General features: G+C 37.1%; 1 protein-coding gene across 1 annotated transcript in view; it reads right to left on the bottom strand.

The window, feature by feature from the left end:
* LOC112823825 (AGBL carboxypeptidase 4) overlaps window positions 1-23,936 on the bottom strand; it is a 1,550,619-nt gene that overhangs the window by 752,053 nt on the left and 774,630 nt on the right. Inside the window, exon 4 of the mRNA XM_073896781.1 lies at window positions 10,767-10,861. Within this exon, the coding sequence (XP_073752882.1) occupies window positions 10,767-10,861 (95 nt within the window). The remainder of the gene's footprint in view (window positions 1-10,766; window positions 10,862-23,936) is intronic.

Raw genomic sequence — 23,936 nt, 5'->3', positions numbered from 1 at the left:
CTTCCTTCTGAGATGTTGGTGTCACATGACACAAACACCAGGTTTCCTCACTCATGTCCTGGCCTGTCTGCTATGAGAGTTAGAGAGAAATCATACAGCACAGTAGCACAGGGAGTGTATTATTTGAGTTTAATTAATGGTAACTACTATTGGCGCCATCCAAAGGCAAGAGGTAAGATTTGAATTCAGGTTTGACTGGTTGACCACAAAGCCAATGCTTTTTTCCTGCACCAAGCTGTTACCTTTCAGCCCCTTTACCTGGAGTAAAAGCAAGGGGAGGCAGTATGGCAGCACAGAAGAAAGCAATGGGCTTGCCAGTCAGTCCCATGTGACCTCCAGGCTCTGCTCTGCTCTTACTTGCTGTATGATCTTGAGTGAGTCACCTATCCTCCTCAAAACAAACACAACAGAACCAGGTTAAATTCAGATTTCTCCACTCCAAAGCTTAAGCTATTAACCACTACTATACTAGAAAAAGGAAAAAGGATTAAGATTAAACTTAGCAACTCTACATTCAAATACCACCTCTGCCACATTCTAGCTTTCCTAAACTATTAAGGGCAAGTTACTTCATCATCCTGAGCCTTGGTATACTCATTTGTAAAATTGGGAAAGTGACAGATACCCTTCCCAAGGTTCCAAGAGAATCAAAGCATTTAGTACAAAATCTGAAAGCTGCTTATAGCAGAAAGATATACATTAATCTTGAATTAAATTGAATTGAACTTCATACAAGGAGACTGGAATCATAGTATTTTAGGCCATAGTTTGAATATGAAGGGATCTTGGAAGTCACCACCTTCAGGTTCATTAACCAGCAAATTCTCTTTGCCTCTTACTCATGTCCTCATTTGTCTCACCATCCCATGACTTGGATTGTAGCATAGATTCTCTCTTCCTTTCTGTGCTTCCTTCCATTTGAGTTTTGAGGTCAAAACAATTACAATAACTGTAATACTTTCCCAGTATGCCCTATAATTTTATTGGGAACACTGACAGTGATATGGATGGTCCACCCTCCCTCCCAGGGCAGAAATCCTCTCCACTTTCTCCCTGACAGGTGGACATCCTCTTTCTACTGAGGCAGCTCCAGAACTCATCACATGCTGAGAGTCCCTCAATGCTGGATAGGTTCTATTTATAGGACACACTGTATAAAACTAAAGGAAATTGTTAAAAATTGTTACCAAGCTCAAAGTTTTCAACTTTTATTTGAAGGCCAGGTGGCACAGTGAGGAAAGTGATAGGTAGACAATCATTCCCATGTGGGCTCCAGGCTCTGCTATGCACTTACTTGCTGTATGATTTGTGACAAGTCATATATCTTCTTGTATTTCTATTTCCCCATTTGAAAGACTGTGAATAATAATCTTCATTTTATATAGAGTAGTGAGAGATATCAGTCTACCTGTTTTTTAAAATAAAATTTGATTCATATAACTGATAAGTGAAGCAGACAAAAGTACATTTGCTCTGGTGGAAATAAGAGAGAACAGCCTGCATTTTCACTGAGTTTTCTCCTTGACCTATGTAAGAACTCTCCAGGCAGCACAGGGTGAAAATTATCTAGAGTAGATAACCTTGCTGTGTTCTGTGTGAAGAAATGGTGGCACACAGAGATTAAGTGAGCTACTAGAAGACCCAGAGATGAAATATAGACTCAGGTCCATGTTATTCCCATCCCACTGCCCTATTTCTAGTTCCACATTTCCTCAGGTTACATTATTCATTCTGGAATATGATTTTTAGAGTTTTTCCTTTTGTTACACATTCAAAAAGACCCTCCCCATGTTTCCATCCCAACCCTCATTCAGTCTCTGGGAAACTTCAAATCCTTCTGCACTTGTTGAAATTCTTCAAAATATTCTTATACTTTTTGGGCTTTTTTGTGAAGAGTGGGTTAAGTAATGTGGTTTTAACTTTTTGTTTTGAGATAATTATAGATTCTTTGGATTTTCAAAAATAGTACAGAGAGGTCTTGTGTACCCTTCATCTGGGTTCCCTCAAAGGCTGCATTGTACATAACTATAGTTATGAATAATGAGTAACAATTTCAAAACCAGGAAATTTACATTGCTACAACATGTGTGCATAGTTCTATGCCATTTTCTCACGTGTAATCACCACCACAATCAAGATATAGAACTATTTCACCACTATAAAGATCTCTCAGGTGCTACCCCTTATGATCACATCCACCCCACTATCATTTACCATCCTATATTATATATTATACATAACTTATCACAGCCTATTGGTGTTGAAATTTACCATTTTGAGGGAAGTGCAAAACTTTTAAGTCCCTTTACCTATTTAACCTGTGGAAAGGTTAAATATTTCCTCCACATACATTGAAAACTGCATCAATGTTATAATTATTGTTTCAACATCAAACATAATTTAGAAATAGAGAAAAAGGAGTTTATTGTATTTACCTATTTACTTTTTATGTTATTTCTTTCTTTCTGACATTCCAAGAGTCCTTCTTTTATAATTTTTTTTTCTGTTTTAAGAACTTCATTTTCCCATTCTTTTAGGGGAGGTCTTCTGTTGATGAATACTCTTTCCCTTTGATGAAATTTGTCCTTCTTCAAAATGTCTTGATTTCTTGAAGGATATTTTTGCTGGATATTAGATTCTAAGTTTGCAGTTCTTTTCTTTCAGTACTGAAGAACATTGTGCCACTTTCCTTTGGCCTGTATAGTTTCTGATGTGGAATCTGTTGTGTTCAAATTTATTTTCCCATATAGGTAAGGTGTGATCTCACTGTTTTCAAGATTCTTTCTTTCCTTAGTTTGATTATAATGTTTCTTGGCATGGATTTCCCTCACTTTTTTCCCATTTTGGGTTCACTCATTCTCTTGAATCTGTAGGTTTTTGTCTTTTGCCAAATTTGAGATTTCAGCCATTTAAAACAAATTTTTCACCTCTCCTTCTGGAATTCTAATGATATGAATGTTAGATTTTTGATCCCACAAGTCCCTGAGGTTCTGTTCATTTTTCTTTTTAGTCTATTTTTTTCTCCATTGTTTAGATCTAGTAACTGCTATTGTTCTCTCCTCGGGTTCATTTATTCTTTTCTCTACTCCCTGCACTCTGCTGTTGATCCCATCTTCAAGTGGATGGTAGAAGTTCAGATTCCTCACGTGGTCTGACATCATGGAGAAGAGGAAAGGATTCATTACTGACTAGCAGGAATGAAATTCCCAGTTCCTTACTTTTCTCTGACACCACCTGGTGGAGGGTTGGAGCAAAGATGGAAGTCTAGGCTCCCCACTCCTCCTTTGTTGGTGAGGGTGGAAGTGGGCAATTTTTTACCATGGTGTTTGGCTAGAGTGGGCAATTACTATTTCCAAAGTCTTCTGTCTTACTGGGCTGACCGCCCCCCCCCCTTTGTTGTCTTTTGTTTAGCAAGAATAGGCTTTTGGGAAGACTTGTTTTTTATCTATGCCCATTGGCATTTCTAGGTTTGTGGCTTCTCAAGCAAACATTCTAGCATATATGATGCCAAAATGAAACCCAGGGAACTCACCACTATATCATTTCTCACATCCTGAGAAACTTAGCCAGTCTTCCCTCTTCTCTCCACCTTTCAGGTCTTCTATGTTTGTTTCAAAAGTAATGTATATGGTTTTTAGCTGTACTTAGTGGGAGAGATAGGGAAGAGTGCATCTACTCCATCCCCTCCCAGAATGTCTGTAATGTCTTACCTTTTCTTTTCAATGCAATTATATTTATTTTTGGAAACTCAGTTTTGACACTATACTAATGCCAATATTCTTAAGACACAAGCTCAAATGAGAACAACAACCACAACAACAAAAAACAAAAGGACCATCTTATAGTTCCTAAACTAGTTTTTTTTTCAATGAGTATTCTTAATGCTGTCCAGATTGCAGTAAAAGTGATAGACAGATCAAAGGTATGATTTTAAATTGGTGCAACATATTTTGAGAGCATGCATACCAGAGCTTATAGTCATCAATCCTGTAATCTCTCTTTTGGGAACTGATTTTAAAAAATAATTTGACAAATCTATCTATCTATCTATCTATCTACCTATCTATCTATCTATCATCTATCTATCATCTATCTATCTATCATCTATCTATCTAATATTTCTACTTTAGAAAAAATATATCAAATAAATTAAAAAACTAAATGCTCACTAATGGAGATATGATAGAGTAAATTATGACATATAAAAACAGTAAACAATTCTCCAACTATGGTATAATGAACACTAGTAGAAAACATGAGAAATTGTTTTGATACAATGTTAAATGAAAAGAACAGAATATAAATGGGTATACATACTTGATTGCTGCTGTGTGAAAACGTGCTTATGGAAACAAAAACTAAAAAAGAATATGTAAAATTAAAACAACTGTTAGGTTTAGCAGAAGGATAATGGATTAATTAATTTATTTAACAAATATTTATTGAGTATGTCATATATACCAAGCACAGTTTGAGGTGCTAAGGATACACAAATGAATACAAAAATGATGAAAATCCCTATTCCCATGGCTTACTTTCTAATAGATGGAGAGACAGCTAACAAAATAAATAGTACATTATAGTTTGCTAGATGGTAATAAGAGTTATACAGAAGAATAAAGCAGGAAGATTAAGTATATGGGGGGCCAAGGGATATAATTTTATTGTAAATGTATGACTTATTTGTTTTTAAATGTGAATCCATTAGTTTATAATTTTTAAATATTATTTTTGTAACAATAGCGTAAAGCCCCATTATTTCAGAAAACACATCTTTAATTTCAAAAGTTTAGTTTCTTTTTTCACAAGGTCAAGACTAAAGATTATCATTAGATTAAGAATAATATAGAGCCAATGCTATTTGTACATAACTATCACTACACTTAATGCAAAAGGGTATTTATTTATTTACTTATTTATTTTAAAGATATTATTTATTTTTTTGACAGAGAGAGACACAGCAAGAGAGGGAACAGAGGCAGGGGGAGTTGGAGAGGGAGAAGCAGGTTTCCCGTGGAGCAGGGAGCCCAATGCAAGGCTCAATCCCAGGACCCTGGGATCATGACCTGAGCCAAAGGCAGATGCTTAACGACTGAGGCACCCAGGTGCCCCTCAAAAGGGTATTTATTATAACTGCCTGTTTACTTGTTGTCTGTCCCATGGACTTGTATCTCTTTCTGAATTTTTGTAGCCAAACTTTTGAAAGAACCATCTATATTTATAGTCTCCATTTCTTTACATTTTCTTCATCCCCCAACTCACTCATTATCTCATACAGCTGGCTTGAACTCCTGCCATGTCACTAGAATGGCAGTCATCAAAGTCTCTAATGATCTCTACATCACTACAAGCATTGGGCATTTTAAGACTTTAATTATCTTTGACCTTTCAGTAGCAATTGGCAGTGTTAGCCACTCCCTCTTTTTTAGAAACGCCCTCTCTTCTTGGTTACATGACACCATACTATCTTGGTTTTCTTCCTACACCTCTGGCCAGTTCCCCTTAACCTCTTTTGTGAGTTTCTCATCCTCTATCCAACTTTTATTTATTTATTTTTGAAGATTTTATTTATTTATTTGACAGAGAGAGACACAGCGAGAGAGGGAACACAAGCAGGTAGAGTGGGAGAGGGAGAGCAGGCTTCCCACGGAGCAGGGAACCCAATGCAGGGCTCGATCCCAGGACCCTGGGATCATGACCCGAGCCGAAGGCAGATGCCTACTGAGCCACCCAGGCGCCCTCTATCCAACTTTTAAATTGAGGGATTTCTCAGAGCCCTGTCCTAATCTTCCCTCTTCAGTCCATACAACCTCCCTGGGAGATGACATCTGCCTGCACCATTCTAGTTATCTACAGGCTGATGACTCCTGAATCTGTACCTCCAGATTCCTCTCTTGGGTCTCTTACCAATACACCCTATTGCCTACTTGATATCTGTACTTGGCTATCTCTCAGGCTTTTCTAGCTCTATGTTTCCAAGCCCAAGATCATCATCTCCTCTTTCCAACCAAATCTGCCAAATCTCTTTCCTCTTATAACCCTTGTCTTCAGTAAATAACACCACCAACCCTTCTGTTGTATATGCCAGAAAACCCAGGAGTCATCTAGAACTCCTACCTCTCTTTTGCCCTCTACATCTATTCAATCAAAAGGTTAAATTGATTCAATCTTCTGTTAACCCTCAAATCCACCCACTTGTTTTCATCACTACTGTTACCAGTCCAATCCATCATCAGCTGTAGCCTAAGGTATTGCAAAAAACCTCCAAACAACTGCCCTCCTTCCAAAATATTCACTATTAAGCATTCAGACTGATCTTTCTAAACTGCCATTCTGATCATGCCCTGCTTAATTTCTTCAGTTTCTTTATAGTGCCTTCAGAATCAAGTCCAGCTCTTTACCTTGGCTTACAAAGCTCACCTCAATCTCACTCCTACCTACCTCTCTAGTCACCTTCTCTTTAGAATTTCATGTTCCAATCACATTGCCTTTTCTCATAAAAAATGTAATGTTCTTTCTCATCCCTTTGTTTTCAAACACATTTTATTACTTCACACATATCCCTACTTACTATGATCTCATCTGTTCATCTTTCAGTTCTCAGCATAAGTAACACACCTAACAAAAGGTCTCTTATCCTTGAAGCAGGTTAAGTCTTAAATGCTGAATAGTTTCCACTGCATGCTGAATTCCCCCGTTGTCACAGTTATCACAAGTTACTATATTTACATGTTTGACGCCTAGCCCAGTAGACTATGAGGTTTATGATAAAAGTAATGATATCTCTCCCTATTATTTTGTTCTGATACCTTGCATAATTCCTGGTCTACTGTAACTACTTATAAGGATTTATTGACAGGGAGGGAAGAAGGAAGGAAGGAGAAATGTCAGGAAGAAAAAGAGAGAGAAAGTGAAGGCATAGTTGCTCACCCAATCAGTCTTGAGTGAGTCGGGGAAAAAGGAAAGAAATGGTGAGGGAATTTACTGAATTCATAAACTATTTGAAACTTTTTAAAGTTACCCATTTCACAAGTGTTTCTTATAAAACTGAAAAAACTACTTTGCATTTTATGGTGAAGAAATTGAGGCTTATAAAATAAAAGTCATAGCTCATCATGTTATATCTGCCATCTGGAATTCCATTTCCTTAATTTTGTTCATGTCCAAGTGCACCCAAAGGTTCTCCTTTACTCTCCACAGCCCTAATCATGTAATTTTCTTTCTCTTCTCTAATCCAACAGCATACTTTATTTTAGCATAATACTCTTTATTTTGTACCTATTACTGTTTGTTTCAACTTGTAGAAAATAAAATTTTAAAGAAATAATCCAGATCAGATTATTCATATTATCAGATTCATATTATCACCCCAAGACCTAGCACAAAGTTAGATGTTCAATAAAATTGTGTTAAATGGAAGCCATTTTTGAGATTTAGTCTAATCTCCTCAATCTACTATAATGGACAAGTCAATCAGAAAAGTTATTTCAGATCTACCAAAGGCCAAACAGCAGCATGCAAGTCCCTGCTTCTTTGTGTCCCCTTCTTCCACCTTCCCCGTGCATAGAATATGGGAGGAATAGTAAACTTGAGAGTCCTGAGGTCTCTAACTAATGCTACCACTTACTGTTTGTACAAATATCCTAGACTTAGCTTCTGCTTAAGTAAGAATATAGATTTTGGCTGTCTTGTAATGCCAGTTCCCTGCAGTGCCTATCACAAAACAATTTCAACCTTGGACAATATTAAAAAATATTAATGAATTGCTGCTGCATAAACTTGAGCCTTAACAACCAACACTTCTTAAGAAGTCTAATATGGAAACAGAAGTAGAGTGAACTAAAATAGGCAGAAAATTTCTGAATATTTTAGCTTCTCCGTTTTGGCGCTAGGTATTCTGACTTTATCTCCTCAAGGCAGAACAATCTTGAGTAGCCATATATTTGGACAATGGCTTTTTAGTTGCTTTTTTGTTCATCAGCTTTCTACAACTAGTTGATTACCAAACCTATGCTAAGGCCTGAAGGCATCTTTACTTGGCATCAGTTATGGGCCCCTATACTAGAGGTGAAGAAGAATGTTTTATTTCACCTTGGAATGGTGAAAGTGTCTTTTCCTAATCTGGTACATATTTCATCCAGGAAATTTAGAATATTTTTTATTTGTCATGAGGTAAGAATTTTTCCAAGGCCTGTTTGGAATATTAAAGGAAGTGAAATCCCTAGATAAGAAAGGTATCAGAAACTTCTTTTGTTTGGTTGCCTTGGATTTGGAGAAAACCGGAATTAGGAAAACACTAGAGTAGATATCCTAATACTGGAATCTACAATGTATTTGTCAGTTTTGAGTCAGGCTGTTGTCTAGAATCCTAAATTATAATGGGCTCTTCAGGGCCAATAAAATCGAATAATTTGAGAGCCAAACAGTCATGCACAATTTTTGTGTTGCCCTGAGAACATTTAGAATGACTACTGGATGACAGGTCCTGGTACGGGTAACTGACACAAGAAAGAGAAGAAAGTCCTAAACAGAAAACACCAAAGGGACAGAAAGAATCCTTAGAACAAACCAATAGCAAGGAGCATAACAATTATGGCATGTACAGATCGGTTAATAAAATTCTAAAAAGAAAATTCCCTTTGAGGACAGATCTTTTCTGTCATATACATACTGTATCCCCAATATCTAGAATAGTATGTGATACATTAAGATGAACAATAAAGTCCTACTAAGTAAACAATATCTCAGCCTGGCTTTAAGAAAGGGGACTATGAAGGAATGTGAGTAGCTTTGCATCCAAAGTCTGGAGTTAGCAAAGTCAAAAAGATGAGAGATGAGACAAATCAACAACCTGATTTGCTCTGGTACCTCATACCTTACCAGCCTGATGAACTACAATAAACTGAATTCTGAATATTTAGGCTTTTTCAGACTATTAGAGAAGCCCCATGACTGGATAATGGCTGCTGCTGAGAGTCTGCCAATACTGGATAAGAGTACTAACTTCGTCCTCAGATATTATAATATAAACGCAAGGACTCATGAACATTTTAAAATCTTGTCAAGAGCCCTGACAGAGAGGTCCCAAATGATAATCCATAAGAAACAAAACAAAACAAAATGAAATGATTAAAGCTTAAGGATTTTAAAAGCATTAAAAAAAAAGAGAGAGAGAAGACTCCAGCATTGAACAGTTGGGGAAAAGGGATGGTGATTATGGTTGCTGTGTAAGATCCTAACATAGAGCCTCATAAAAGAAATACAATGTTATTTTGAGGACCCTCATGATCAGATCAACAGTGATGTCCTTTTGTTGGTAAGGTTTGAAGTACACACCTACACATACACCTATTAACAGAGAGATGTGCTATATTATTATCCACTGGAATGAGTTCAGAAATTCAAAACAAAGGCCTACCCCTTGCCCAGATTCCATTGTCAAGAGGAGATCCAGGAATGGCAGTATAGTTGACTTAATGCAGCAAAGCAAAAAAAAAAAAAAAAAAAAAGCCCAGGAAGATATTTTTATCTTTTAATAAACAGTTTTCATTATCATCCAATGCCTACACTTCTACAAACCTGAGCTTCTCAGCCCAGCATTTATAGAAAATTGCCAAGTATAGTTTGTAGATAAAAGCACAATTCAATATTTATGAATTGCTAGTTGTTTTCTATAAATATAGACATTTGGAGATGATCTTCTCACTAGTCATTAAAATTTGAACAGGGATCAAAGCTAGAATAATATTAACAAATCCTTGCACTTGTATAGTGTTTTACATAATACTATTAATAATAGATGACATTTATTGAGCACTTAGCAAGTGCCAGGCACTTTACATGTAAATTCTCATAACGAATTCAGTTTAGTTCAACAAGCATTCAATTAATACCTACTGTGTGATAGATGAATAACACTGGTTTCTATCTTTAAAAACTCTCATTTTTGGTGCATTCAATCAATGTTTGTTGAAAGAATAAATGAATGGATGGATGAAAAATTAATTGGTTTGGATGGTACTGTGGGGTAATAAAAATAACACAGGCTCCTCTCAGTACCTATGGTATTGAGAAAGTATTTACCCTCTCCTAGCCTCAACTTTTTCATCTGTAATATAGGAATATTTAAGCTCTCCCTTGCAAACCTGTTGTGATAATAGTGACAGCAAATGTAAAATATGTAAAAAGAACAGGCTCTCAGTAAGTGAGAGCAGTTATCATCATCATCACTACCATAATTATTACTATTTTAAACAAGCCTATCAAACTCTCCTCACCCTCACTATACCAATGAACAAGTATAATTTTAACATCCACAAAGCACACAACATCTATATAAAAATGCCACAAAGAAACAATCAAAGCAAGGGAAATCTACTAAACTGTAGTTCCCAATGTTTCTACCAGGTTACTATACAACATCTCTGCTCAGGCTAGGAAACAAAAATAAAACAACATAGAATCAATTTCAGTTACATTTCCAAAGATACCATGATAAAAGGCCAACAGGACAGGAAGTTCACCAAATAACAGACTGTACCTTCCCTCATAATGGAATGCTGGTCACTCCATATGTGGAACCATGTTCCCTATTCCAACATTCTCAAAGAGCCCTACCCTCTACCTAGAACCCAGACAATAGCCATCAAGAAATTCATCTTACTCCTCTCAGTGCCAGTGAGGTTAAGCCCTAGCCATCCAGCACATTAACTTTGAGACCTGGGTCAAATTCCCAACCAGAAGTAGGCCCCGTTCTGGTCACTTACCATTTGGGTCTGCTTGTAGATTTCACCATAGGAGCCATTCCATCTCTATAAAGACTCTTGGTTTTACTGAAGTTAACAATATTGAAAATGACTCTCTGAAAAAAAAGGAAAAATTTTATCAGAAGACTATGCTATATAAGTTGTCACTTCCTGCTAATCAGGAATGGAAATGATAAGCAAGGTTAGAGGAAGCCGTATGGACTAGTTGCCAACAGTATAGTGAGAATAAATGGTGCCCATAGAAAGTCAATGTATTTGTGCCAGCTTAGCATACTAGTCAAGAGCACAGACTCTGAAACCTGGAAGCCGGAATTTTAATCCCACTCTACCACCCTCAAGTCATGTGACCTTGCCAAGCTACTAAACCTTTCTATGTCTCCTCATTTGAAAAATGGCAATAATAACAGTACTTAGGATTACTGATGATAATTAAATAAGGTAATAAATATACAGTGTTTGGAACCATGCTTTGTACATAGTTAACGCTACATAAATTTTAGCTATTATTAACTGTGCCCTTTCTTGAGGCTGACCTAGAATTTATATGGAAATGAATAATAGTATTATTAGAGTATTACATTTGAAGTTCAGAAAAGATAATAACTGAATGCAAAATTGAAGTTTAAAAGTTCTACAACTGTTCAGCACCCCTTTCACTAGACCTGGAGGATATATGTCCTCTTCTGCACCTCCTTTTGTTATCCTCCACTGGGGGCCAGGGGTATTGAGCTCAACCCTAATCTCAGCATCAATTTATAGAAGCATAGGCACTTGGGTAAGTCCCTTCCCTGTCTGGGGTTCACGTTTAAAATGGAGGAGTGGAGTGCTCTAGATGACTAAAATCTTTCCATGACAGTAGTATAGGGAAAAGAGATCAGTCTTTGTTTTAGTAAACAGTTTTATTATTGTACGTGGAGAGGAGAGATGGGGAAAGAGAAGAGAATTGGGGTTAAAACACACTCAATGACCACTGAAATAGTCCAAAAGAGAGAGGATGAGAACCAGAGCAAAGGCAGCAAGAATAGTCAGAGAAATAGGAAAACTTTCAAAGGGTTACCATAGGCTAGTTTTTCTATCCATAGGCGGTGAAAGAGAGGGAAGCATCAAAATTCACATCTAGGGGCGCCTGGGTGGCTCAGATGGTTCAGCGTCTGCCTTCGGCTCAGGTCATGATCCCAGAGTCCTGGGATCGAGTCCCGCATGGGGCTCCCTGCTCCTTGGGAGCCTGCTTCTCCCTCTGCCTCTCTCTCGCTCTCTCTCTCTCTGTGTCTCTCATGGATAAATAAATAAAATCTTTAAAAAAAAAAATTCACATCTAATTTCATTGAGCAAATATTTATTGTGTGATGTATTATATAATATCAAGTGCCAGGAATTATATACATTTTTATAAATGCTTAAATACTCTACTATAACTATACAAAATATTACCATCTCCATTTTACAGATGTGGAAACTGAGCTCAGAGAAGTTAATTAATTTGTCCAAAGTCATGCAATGAATATATGGAGAGTTGATATTTAAATCCAGGGAACAAAAAAGATAAGTAAAACGTCCATGATCTCTACGCTTGAGTTACTCACTAAGGTTCCAGAATTTCTTAACTAAACCAAGCCTGTTTTGTAAAGTTAGGGCAAAAATAAATAAAATGGTAATTTTCTTTAACCTTTTAAAATTTTGTTTACTTAAAAGAGAAAATCAAAGCTATTTTCTCTAGCATCATATTTAGGACTAACATAAAATGCTTTGTTCTATGAAATAAGCTCTTAAGAATAACGTGTTTTCCTTTCTGCTCAGAGACCCAGTTACTGACCCCATCACCAGGCATTTCAGTTGCAGACCTCTCTTCTGTCATTAAATTAAATCATCAAGAATGTCCAAGACTGTTCAGTTATTAATAACCTAGACCCAGGGGCACCTGGGTGGCTCAGTTGTTAAGCGTCTGCCTTCGGCTCAGGTCATGATCCCAGGGTCCTGGTATTGAACCCCTCATCGGGCTCTCTGCTCAGTGGGAAGCCTGCTTCTCCCACTCTCACTCCCCCTGCTCGTGTTCCCTCTCTTGCTGTGTCTCTCTCTGTCAAATAAATAAATAAAATCTTTAAACAAGAACAACAACAAAAAAAACCCTGGACCTGCCTGTTTTCAGTTCAATTACTTATCCCAGGGTCTTGGCTGCTGTCTGATTTAAGAAAATCCGTATCAAGGGGACAAATGGCCTTTGAAACTCACAGGGCTTCATCCCCCTTTTCTGAGATTTTCCAGGTGTCAGATCTATTTCCAGTGAACCTGGAAGCCATACTGCACTTTTAGGAACTAGATTAATGCTAAATAAAAGGGAAATCTAATACAGAAATAATGTTCATATGTGTAGCTGGAATAAAGAAATGAGAAAGTGAAATATCTATTGATCATTAATATCCTACTATCCTCTGCCCAGTAAAATTTCCCAGGTCTTTTCATATACTATATTATTTCCTGACTTGCTAATTTTAGCCATGTTGACTAGTGTGAGGTGATATCTCATTGAGGTTTTGATTTGGATTTCCCTGATGCCGAGCAATGTTGAGCTTTTTCATTTGTCTTTTGGCCATTTGGATGTCTTCTTTGGAAAATGTCTGTTCATGTCTTCTGCCCATTTCTTGATTGGATCATTTGTTCTTTGGGTGTTGAGTTTGATAAGTTCTTTACAGATTTTGGATACTAGTCCTTGATCTGATATGTCATTCTGTCGGTTGTCTTTTGGTTTTGTGGACTGTTTCTTTTGCTGTGCAAAAGCTTTTTATCTGGATGAAGTCCAAATACTTCATTTTTGCCATTGCTTCCCTTGCCTTTGGCGATAATTCTAGGAAGAAGTTGCTGCAGCTGAGGTCGAAGAGGTTGCTGCCTGTGTTCTCCTTTAGGATTTTGTCTCATGTCTTTCAACCATTTTGAGTCTGTTTTTGTGTGTGGTGTAAGGAAATAGTCCAGTTTCATTCTTCTGCATGTGGCTGTCCAATTTTCCCAACACCATTTGTTGAAGAGACTGTCTTTTTGCCATTGGACATTCTTTCTTGCTTTGTCAAAGATGAGTTGACCATAGAGTTGAGGGTCCATTTCTGGGCTCTCTATTCTGTTCCATTGATCTATGTGTCTGTTTTTGTGCCAGTACCATACTGTCTTGATGATGACACCTTTGTAATAGAGCTTGAATTGCGGAATTGTGATGCCACCAGCTTTGCTTTTCTTTTTCAACATTCCTCTGGCTATTCAGGGTCTTTTCCGGTTCCATACAAACTTTAGGATTATTTGTTCCATTTCTATGAAAAAAGTTGATGGTATTTTGATAGGGATTGCATTGAATGTGTAGATTGCTCTATGTAGCATAGACATCTTCACAATATTTGTTCTTTCAATCCATGAGCATGGAACGTTTTTCCATTTCTTTGTGTCTTCCTTAATCTCTTTCATGAGTATTTTATAGTTTTCTGAGTACAGATCCTTTGCCTCTTGGGTTAGATTTATTCCTAGGTATCTTATGGTTTCGGGTGCAATTATAAATGTGATCGATTCCTTAATTTCTCTTTCTTCTGTCTTGTTGATGTATAGGAATGCCACTGATTTCTGTGCACTGATTTTATATCCTGCCACTTTACTGAATTCCTGTATGAGTTCTAGCAGTTTTGGGATGGAGTCTTTTGGGTTTTCCACATAAAGTATCATATCATCTGCAAAAAGAGAGTTTGACTACTTCTTTGACAATTTGGATGCCTTTTATTTCTTTTTGTTGTCTGATTGCTGTGGCTAGGACTTCTAGTACTATGTTGAATGGCAGTGCTGATAGTGGACATCCTGCCGTGTTCCTGACCTTAGGGGGAAAGCTCTGGGTTTTCCCCATTGAAAATGATATTCGCTGTGGGTTTTTCATAGATAGCTTTTATGATATTGACGTATGTACCCTCTATCCCTATACTCTGAAGAGTTTTGATCAAGAAAGGATGCTGTACTTTGTCAAATGCTTTTTCGGCATCTACTGAGAGGATCATATGGTTCTTGTTCTTTCTTTTATTAATGTACTGTATCATATGGATTGGTTTGCGGATGTTGAACCAACCCTGCAGCCCAGGCATAAATCCCATTTGGTTGTGGTGAATAATCCTTTTAAGGTACTGTTGTATCCTATTGGCTACTATTTTGGTGAGAATTTTTGATTCCATGTTCATCAAGGATAGTGGTCTGTAATTCTCCTTTTTGATGGGGTCTTTGTCTGGTTTTGGGATCAAGGTAATGGTAGCCTCATAAAACGAGTTTGGAAGTTTTCCTTCCATTTCTATTTTTTGGAACAGTTTCAGAAGAATAGGTATTAATTCTCCTTTAAATGTTTGGTAGAATTCCCCTGGGAAGCCATCTGGCCCTGGGCTTTTGTTTGTTGGGAGATTTCCTTAGTGGTTATAGGTCTGTTCAGTTTTCTATTTCTTCCTGGTTCAGTTTTAGTAGTTTATACATCTCTAGGAATGCATCCATTTCTTCCAAGTTATCTAATTTGCTAGCATAGAGTTGCTCATAATATGTTTTTATAATTAATTGTATTTCTTTGGTGTTGGTTGTGATCTCTCCTCTTTCATTCACGATTTTATTTATTTGGTCATTTCTCTTTTCTTTTTGATAAGTCTGGCCAGGGCGTTATCAATCTTATTAATTCTTTCAAAGACCCAGCTCCTAGTTTTGTTGATCTGTTCTACTGTTCTTTTGGTTTCTATTTCATTGATTTCTGTTCTGATCTTTATTATTTCTCTTCTCCTGCTGGGTGTATGCTTTATTTGCTGTTCTTTCTCCAGCTCCTTTAGGTGTAGGGTTAGGTTGTGTATTTGAGACCTTTCTTCTTTCTTGAGAAAGGCTTGTATTTCTATATACTTTCCTCTTAGGACCGTCTTTGCTGCATCCCAAAGATTTTGAATAGTTGTGTTTTCATTTTCACTGGATTCCATGAATTTTTTAATTCTTCTTTAATTTCCTGGTTGACCCATTCATTCTTTAGCAGAATGGTCTTTAGCCTCCATGTATTTGAGTTCTTTCTGACTTTCCTCTTGTGACTGAGTTCTAGTTTCAAAGCATTGTGGTCCGAAAATATGCAGAGAATGATTCCAATCTTTTAGTACCGTCTGAGACCTGATTTGTCACCTAGGATGTGATCTTTTCTGGAGAATGTTCCATGGGCACTAGAGAAGAACGTGTATTCTATTGCTTTGGGATGGAATGTTCTGAATATATCTGTGAACTCCATTTGGTCCAGTGTGTCATTTAAAGTCTTTATTTCCTTGTTGATCTTTTGCTTAGATGATCTATCCATTTCAGTGAGGGGGTTGTTAAAGTCCCCTACTATTATTGTACCGTTGTCCATGTGTTTCTTTGCTTTTGTTATTAATTGCCTTATAAAATTGGCCTTTCCCATTTTAAGGACACAGACATTTACAGTTGTTAGATCTTCTTTTTGGATAGACCCTTTATGTATGATATAGTGTCCTTCCTCATCTCTTATTATAGTCTTTGATTTAAAATCTAACTTGTCTGATATACAGATTGCCACCCCAGCTTTCTTTTGGTGTCCATTAGCATGGTAAATTATTTTCCACCCCCTCACTTTCAATCTGGAGGTGTCTTTGCGTCTAAAGTGAGTCTCTTGCAGGCAGCATATCAATGGGTCTTGTTTTTTTTATCCAATCTGATACCCTGTGTCTTTTGTTTGGGTCATTTAGCCCATTTACATTCAGGGTAGCTATTGAAAAATATAAATTTAGTGCCACTGTATTGCCTGTAAGATGACTGTTATGGGATATTGTCTGTGTTCCTTTCTGGTCTATGTTACTTTTAGGCTCTCTCTTTTGCTTAGAGGACCCCTTTTAATATTTCTTGTAGGGCTGGTTTCATGTTTGCAAATTCCTTTAGTTTTTGTTTGTCCTGGAAACTTTTTATCTCTCCTTCTATTTTCAGTGACAGCCTAGCTGGATATAGTATTCTTGGCTGCATATTTTTCTCATTTACTGCTCTGAATATACCATGCCAGTCCTTTCTGGCCTTCCAGGTCTCTGTGTATAGGTCTGTTGCCAATCCAATGTTTCTTCCATTGTAGGTTACAGATCTCTTGTCCCGAGCTGCTTTCAAGATTTTCTCTTTGTCTCTGAGACTCATAAGTTTTACCTTAGATGTCGGGGTGCTGACCTATTTTTATTGATTTTGAGGGGGGTTCTCTGTGCCTCCTGGGTTTTGATGCCTGTTTCTATCCCCAAAATAGCGAAGTTCTCTGCTCTAATTTGCTCCAATATACCTTCTGTCCCCCTCTCTCTTTCTTCTTCTTCTGGGATCCCAATTATTCTAGTATTGTTTCATCTTATGGTATCACTTCTCTCTAGAATTCTGCCCTTGTGATCCAGTAGTTGTTTATCTCTCTTTTTCTCAGCTTCTTTATTTTCCATCATTTAGTCTTCTATATCACCAATTCTCTCTTCTGCCCCATTTATCCTATCAGTTAGAACCTCCATTTTTTATTGCACCTCATTAATAGTCTTTTTGATTTTGACTTGGTAAGATTTTAGTTCTTTTATTTCTCCAGAAAGGGTTTCTCTAATATCTTCCATGCTTTTTTCAAGTCCAGCTAGTGTCTTTAAAATTATCATTCTGAACTCTAGTTCCGACATCTTACTAATGTCCATATTGATTAGATCCCTGGCAGTACGTACTGCCTCTTGTTCTTTTTTTTGAGGTGATTTTTTTCATCTTGTCATTTTGTCCAGAGGAGAATAGATGAATGAGAGAACAAAATGCTAACAGGGTAACAATTATCCCAGAAAAATATACACTAAACCAATCAGAAGAGACTTGAAACTGGGGGAAAAGAAAGGAAAGAAAGAAAAAAGTAAAAACAGAAAAAAAAAAAGAAAAAAGAACATGATCAAATATGATCAGGCTGATGAATAGATCAGTACCACACACTAGATTTTGGGCATATTTTGGTGTGTTAGAAGAAACTGCCTCCCAAAATTTTAAAGAAAGAAAAACTTATACATTGTCAAAAATAAAGGTAAATATGATGAAGGGATGGAATATGACTGTAAAGATGAAAAACAGAAAAGATTTTATAAAAGGAATTGATAAGATAAGAAGTTGGTTGTAAAAAGAAAGAAGAGAAATTTAAAAAAAAGAAAAGAAAAGGGAGTGAATGTGATCAGGCAGGAGACTAGAACAAAGCCATACACTAGAGATTTAGGGTATATTTTGGTCTGTGAGAAGAAACTGTATCCCAAAATTTTAAAGAGAGAACAACTTATATATATAACAAAAATAAGGTTAACTAATATAAAGGGAGAGAATATGACTCTAAAAATGAAAAATAGAAAAGATTTTTAAAAAAGGGATTGATAAGATTTTGGTTGAGAAAGGGAAAAAGAAAAATTAAAAAAAAAAGAAAATTAAAAAAATTAACTTTGAAAGACTAAAGAATCAGGGGGGAAAAAGCCATGAATTCTATGTGCAGTATTCCCCTAGTTCTGGCGTTCTGCCGTACTCATTGATCCGTAAACATGGTCTTGGCTGGCTGTTCTTACTGATTCTCTGGGGGAGGGGTTTGTTGCAGTGGTTTTCAAATGTCTTTGCGGGAGGCGGAATTGCCCCGCCCTTGCCGGGGACCAGGCTAAGTAATTTGCTCCGGTTTGCTCTCAGTAGCTTTTGTTCCCTGCAAGCTTTCCATACAGATTTGGAGGACATGAGTGAAAACGGCAGCCTCCCAATCTCCACCCTGGAGAAGCCGAGAACTCAGGGCCCCACTCCTCGAGTGAGCCCCCAGAGAAAAGCAGTCAATCACTCCTGTCTCCCTGGTCTCTGGCCTCATTCTGTGCTCACCCGGCCAGTGACCGAGCATTTCTATCTCTGGCATATGACCCCCGTTTGGAGTCTCCAAACCTAGCAGATTCCTACAGTGAGCTTCCGTGCCGCTCCTCCTGGGTGAGGAAGGCAAGTCTCCCCAGATCTGCTACTTGTTGTGTCCCTGCTGAAAAGCAGTGGCCTGACTGTGCCAGAGATCATGGTTTATGGTAACCCCGAGCTGAGAGCCCGCTCCTCGACTCTGTCTTTGCAGCCGGTTTCCCCGCTCTGACACCTAGGAGATCTGCTGCACGCAGGCACCCCGGTCTTTCTGTGACCCCGAGGATCCCAGCGAGTGTTCCACCCCCTGCTTAGCCACTAGAGCGACATCCCTCAGTGGAGCAGACTTCTAAACATTCTGATTTTGTGCTCTGCTGCTCTATCACTTGCCAGTAGTGGCTGACAGAGGCTCCCTCCCCCGCCATCTATCTTCCCGAATATTACCTCAGATTCACTTCTCCGCATATCCTACCTTCCAGAAAGTGGTCGCTTTTCTGTTCAGAGAGTTGCTGCTATTCTTTTCTTCGATCTCCTGTTTAGTTCATAGGTGTTCAGCATGGTTTGATCCCTATGTAGCTGAATTCCTGGAACCAGATGAAATTTAGGTCTCCTACTCCTCCACCATCTTGCTCTTCCCCCTTCTCAATGTGGTTTTGATTTGAATTTCCCCGATGGCTAATGATGTTGAACTTTTTTTTATACGTCTGTTAGCCATTCATATTTCTTCTTTGGAGAAGTGTCTGTTCATGTCTTCTGCCTATTTCTTGACTTGATTATTTGTTTTTGGGGGGTGTTGAGTTTGAGAAGTTCTTTATAGATCTTGAATACCAGCCCTTTATCTGTAGTGTCATTTGCAAATATCTTCTCCCATTCTGTATGTTGTCTCTTTGTTTTGTTGACTGTTTCCTTTGCTGTGCAGAAGCTTTTTATCTTGACGAAGTCCCAAAAGTTCATTTTTGATTTTGTTTCCCTTGCCTTTGTAGGCCTGTTTTGAAAGAAGTTGCTGTAGCCCATGTCAAAAAGGTTATTGCCTATTTTCTCCTCTAGGATTTTGATGGATTCTTGTCTCACATTGAGGTCTTTCATCCATTTTGAGTTTATCTTTGTGTATGGTGTTAAGAATGGTCGAGTTTCATTCTTCTGTATATAGCTGTCCAATTTTCCCAGGACCATTTATTGAAGAGACTGTCTTTTTTCCATTGCATATTTTTTTTCCTGCTTTGTTGAAGATTAGTTGACCATAGAGCTGAGGGTCCATATCTGGGCTCTCTATTCTGTTCCATTGATCTATATGTCTGTTTTTGTGCCAGGACCATGCTGTTTTGGTGATCACAGCTTTGTAATATAGCTTGAAATCAGACAACATGATGCCCCCAGCTTTGTTTCTCTTTTTCAACATTTCCTTGGTGATTCGGGGTCTTTTCTGGTTCCGTACAAATTTTAGGTTTGTTCCCAGCATTTTGAAAAATGCCATTGTTATTTTGATCTGGATGGTGTTGAAAGTATAGACTGCTCTGGGCAGCAAAGACATTTTAACAATGCTTATTCTTCTGATCCATGAATATTTTTCCAACTTTTTGTGTCTTCTTCAATTTCCTTCATAAGTGTGCTGTAGTTTCTAGAGTATAGATCCTTTACCTCTTTGGTTAGGTTTATTTCAAGGTATCTTAAGATTTTTGGTGCTATTGTAAATGGAATTGATTCCCTAATTTCTCTTTCTAGGGTTACACTGTTAGTGTTTAGGAAAGCAACTGATTACTGTGCATTGATTTTGTATCCTGCCACATTACTGAATTGCTGTAGGAGTTCTAGTAATTGGGGGTGTAGTCTTTTGGGTTTTCCACATAAAGTATCATATCATCTGCAAAGAGAGAGAGTTTGACTCCACATGGTTCTCTCAATTGATGCAGAAAAAAGCATTTGACGAAATACAGCATACTTTCCTGATTAAAACTGTTCAGAGTGTAGGGATAGAGGGAAAATTCCTCAATTTCATAAAAACCATCTATGAAAATCCCACAGCGAATATCATCCTCAATGGGGAAAAGCTGAGAGCCTTTCCCTTAAGATCAGGAACACGACAAGGATGTCCACTCTCTCCACTATTGTTCAACATACTACTGGAAGTCTTAGCAACAGCAATCAGACAACAAAAAGAAATAAAAGGTATTCAAATTGGCAAAGAAGTAGTCAAACTTGATAACTTTTAAAAACTACTGATGCTTGGGCCTCAATTCCAATCATACACTCTGATATCTGATATTATCTCATTTATTTTGAGGATAATGAATTTTTTGAGACATGGACTATTTATTATCCCTTATTTATGGATAAGGCAAGTAATTTTGAGATTAAGTAAATTAAAATCATATAACTGATAAGTAGAACAGTTAGAATTTGAACCAAGTCTATTGACTCAAAAGTAATAAAGTCATGAACATTCTAGACAGATATGTCTGAACAGAAACCCAGTTCCTTACTAGTTCTGTGAGCTTGGGCAAGGTAATTTTTTCTATTGATTATTTGTATCCAAAATTGGGATGATAACAGTATCTTGACAAACTTTTATAAGAAACTGTGAGATTGTATAAGTAAGTTACCCAGCACATTGTACCTACCTCATAAGAGGTACTCAGTATTTATCAAGCCTTCCTCCTTATCTTCAATAAAATAGGAAATTTTAGTTCATTACAACTTCTTCCTTTCTTCCTTTTATTCCTTTTTCTTTCTTCTTTAGATTAAAATTTTTAATCTAGGCTTCTTGCTTTAGCAATATGGTGCTCTAGATCACAGCTTTGTAAATAGTGACCTGCAGCACACCGATAAGCTGAGGGTGGATATAGATCTCAAGCAGCCATATGTAAGGTCTGGAGTTCTGTCCATTCTGACCAAGCAGTTCATGGTGCTCTGGAAGAGTGCAAGCTTCATTCTAGGTGTAAGCCATGGAAAGATCCAGTGTGGCTGAGGGTATAGTGAAGAGCCTGAATGCTGGCTAGACAGTAGACTTGATTCTCTGACTGTATATATCTGATACTTTTGTCTAATCATGAGTAAGTTTCCCATTTAAGGTTGTCCAAGCTATTCCCAGGGACTATTCTAAATAAGCATGTGCATGCTGTAAATTAAGGGGTCATCACAATTTTAAAATATTTCATTATCTAAAAACATTTTATTAAAAGTTTGATTAGATTTGAAAGCCATTTGATTTTCACATGAAACTTCAACATTGCAATTATGAGTGAAAGGAATGGGAGAGCTGTTCAATGACTTAAATATAATTTCATACAGTTTAAATATTTGAACAATTTTTAAATTTTTTATCCCTTTATTGTGTGAACAGTTTCTCATTGATGGTGACTATGACTATTAAGATTTTGAAGAGGTTGTCACTGAAAAGTCTTGATTAGGAATCGCATGTATCCATTACAGAAATAAAAACCTCATATAAAAATGATATGTTCCCAGACACAAACTGAAGAGTTTCAATTAAAAATTTGAAGATTGATTGATTGATTGATTTTTAACATTTTAGAGAGAAAGGAAGAGAGTTTTATTCAAACCCAAGTCAGGATAGCTGCCTGGGATAATACACAATCTTCACAGAGAAGGGAGTACTCCAGGGAAGGAACATTTGGGGCAGGGTTATATATTTGTTTTGTTTTGTTTAACATACAGAATTACACATCATGATGAGGAAGAACATTCCAGAAAGTTAGACTTTTTCTTATATTTTTAGTATGTGCAAATCGGTACTTTGACTTTGACTTTAATCTTATGGGAGCCAAAGAGATTCTTTTGTCTTTCTTTCTCTTCTTTCTTTCTTTTTCTTTCTTTCTTCCTTTCTTTCTTTCTTTCATTTACTTCATTTAATTTTTTTTATTATGTTCAGTTAGCCAACATATATTACATCATTAGTTTTTGATGTAGTGTCCAACAATTCATTAGTTTTGTATAACATTTAGTTCTCATCACAACACATGCCCTCCTTAATACCCATCACTGGGCTACCCCATCCCCCCAGCCCCCTCCCTTTTGCAACTCTCAGTTTGTTTCCTGGAGTCCAGAGTCTCTCATGGTTTGTCTAAATAAACTTAGCATTTGATTTCCTCTTTATAATTTATGTTTTATTTTTAAATTATGTGTTAATTTTTTGACTAAACTTCATATGGTTATCCAAGAAATGTTCCCCAGTTAACCTAACATTCTGTACAATATCATCTTCTCTGTGTGAATTAATATTATTTTCTCTGTGTACCTATGCATGAAAAAAGTTGGACAATACTGCCATAGATAACCTTTTGCAAAGTACTAGAAACCACAGGAACATTCAGGAACATTTTTTTTTTTTAAGATTTTATTTATTTATTTGACAGAGAGAGACAGCACATACAGGAGGAGCAGCAGGCAGAGGAAGAGGGAGAAGCAGGATCCCCACTGAGCAGGGAGCCCAACACGGGGCTCGATCCCAGGACCCTGGGATCATGACCTGAGCTGAAGGCAGCTGCTTAACCAGCTAAGCCACCCAGGCACCCCGGGGAACATTCTTTACGTAAAGAGTTCCTAATAAATAGAAATCCACAGATGCCAAAAAAATACAGAGGTGTAGAAAGCAGGTTATTGGTCTTGGTATCTAGGAATTTACATTTTAATACTCATACAAGGATAGCAAATGAGGCCTTAAATCTGCATGAGCCAGGATGTTTGGAATGAGATGCCTCCATAAATCTAGTACTCTCAAAACGATATAGTATTAATAGAACTATGTTCTAGAAAGAAATCACTCACAAGCAGTGGGATATGACAAAGAAGCATGCCTAACTCTTTCTGGGTTTGGGGTAGAAAAAATAATTTTTAAAAATGGGCCAGAACATTTTTGGGTTTGGTTTGAATTTATATTACAACTTGGACTTAAGAACCCAGGTCAAATATTTAAAATAAATTTAGTTACAGGCAGATATCCCTGGAGCTATCCCTATATCCCTAGTAAAAATAATGAAAAGTTGTTTTAAATGCACACATCTGCAGCCCAAGAACACAGAATTCCCATAAACAAAGTCCTGTGGAGGTTAAGATTTCACATGTATTTATAAAACATATAAGGAAATAATCCACACTAAAAGTGAGAATCAACCAAAAAATAAATAACTGAACTTGGCCACAAAGAATTTTAAGTCATAAAACTATCTGGTCAACTATAAAGAAAGTATATTTTTGCAATGACTAAAAAATTAAAATAACATTTCAAACAGATGAAAACAGAACAAAACACAATAAAAA

This window comes from Callorhinus ursinus, unplaced genomic scaffold, assembly GCF_003265705.2.
Source record: "Callorhinus ursinus isolate GAN/ISIS: 27379988/994484 unplaced genomic scaffold, GSC_fseal_2.0 scaffold9, whole genome shotgun sequence".
In the NCBI taxonomy this organism is placed as follows: domain Eukaryota; kingdom Metazoa; phylum Chordata; class Mammalia; order Carnivora; family Otariidae; genus Callorhinus; species Callorhinus ursinus.
This window is presented reverse-complemented; position numbering and strand designations above follow the sequence as displayed.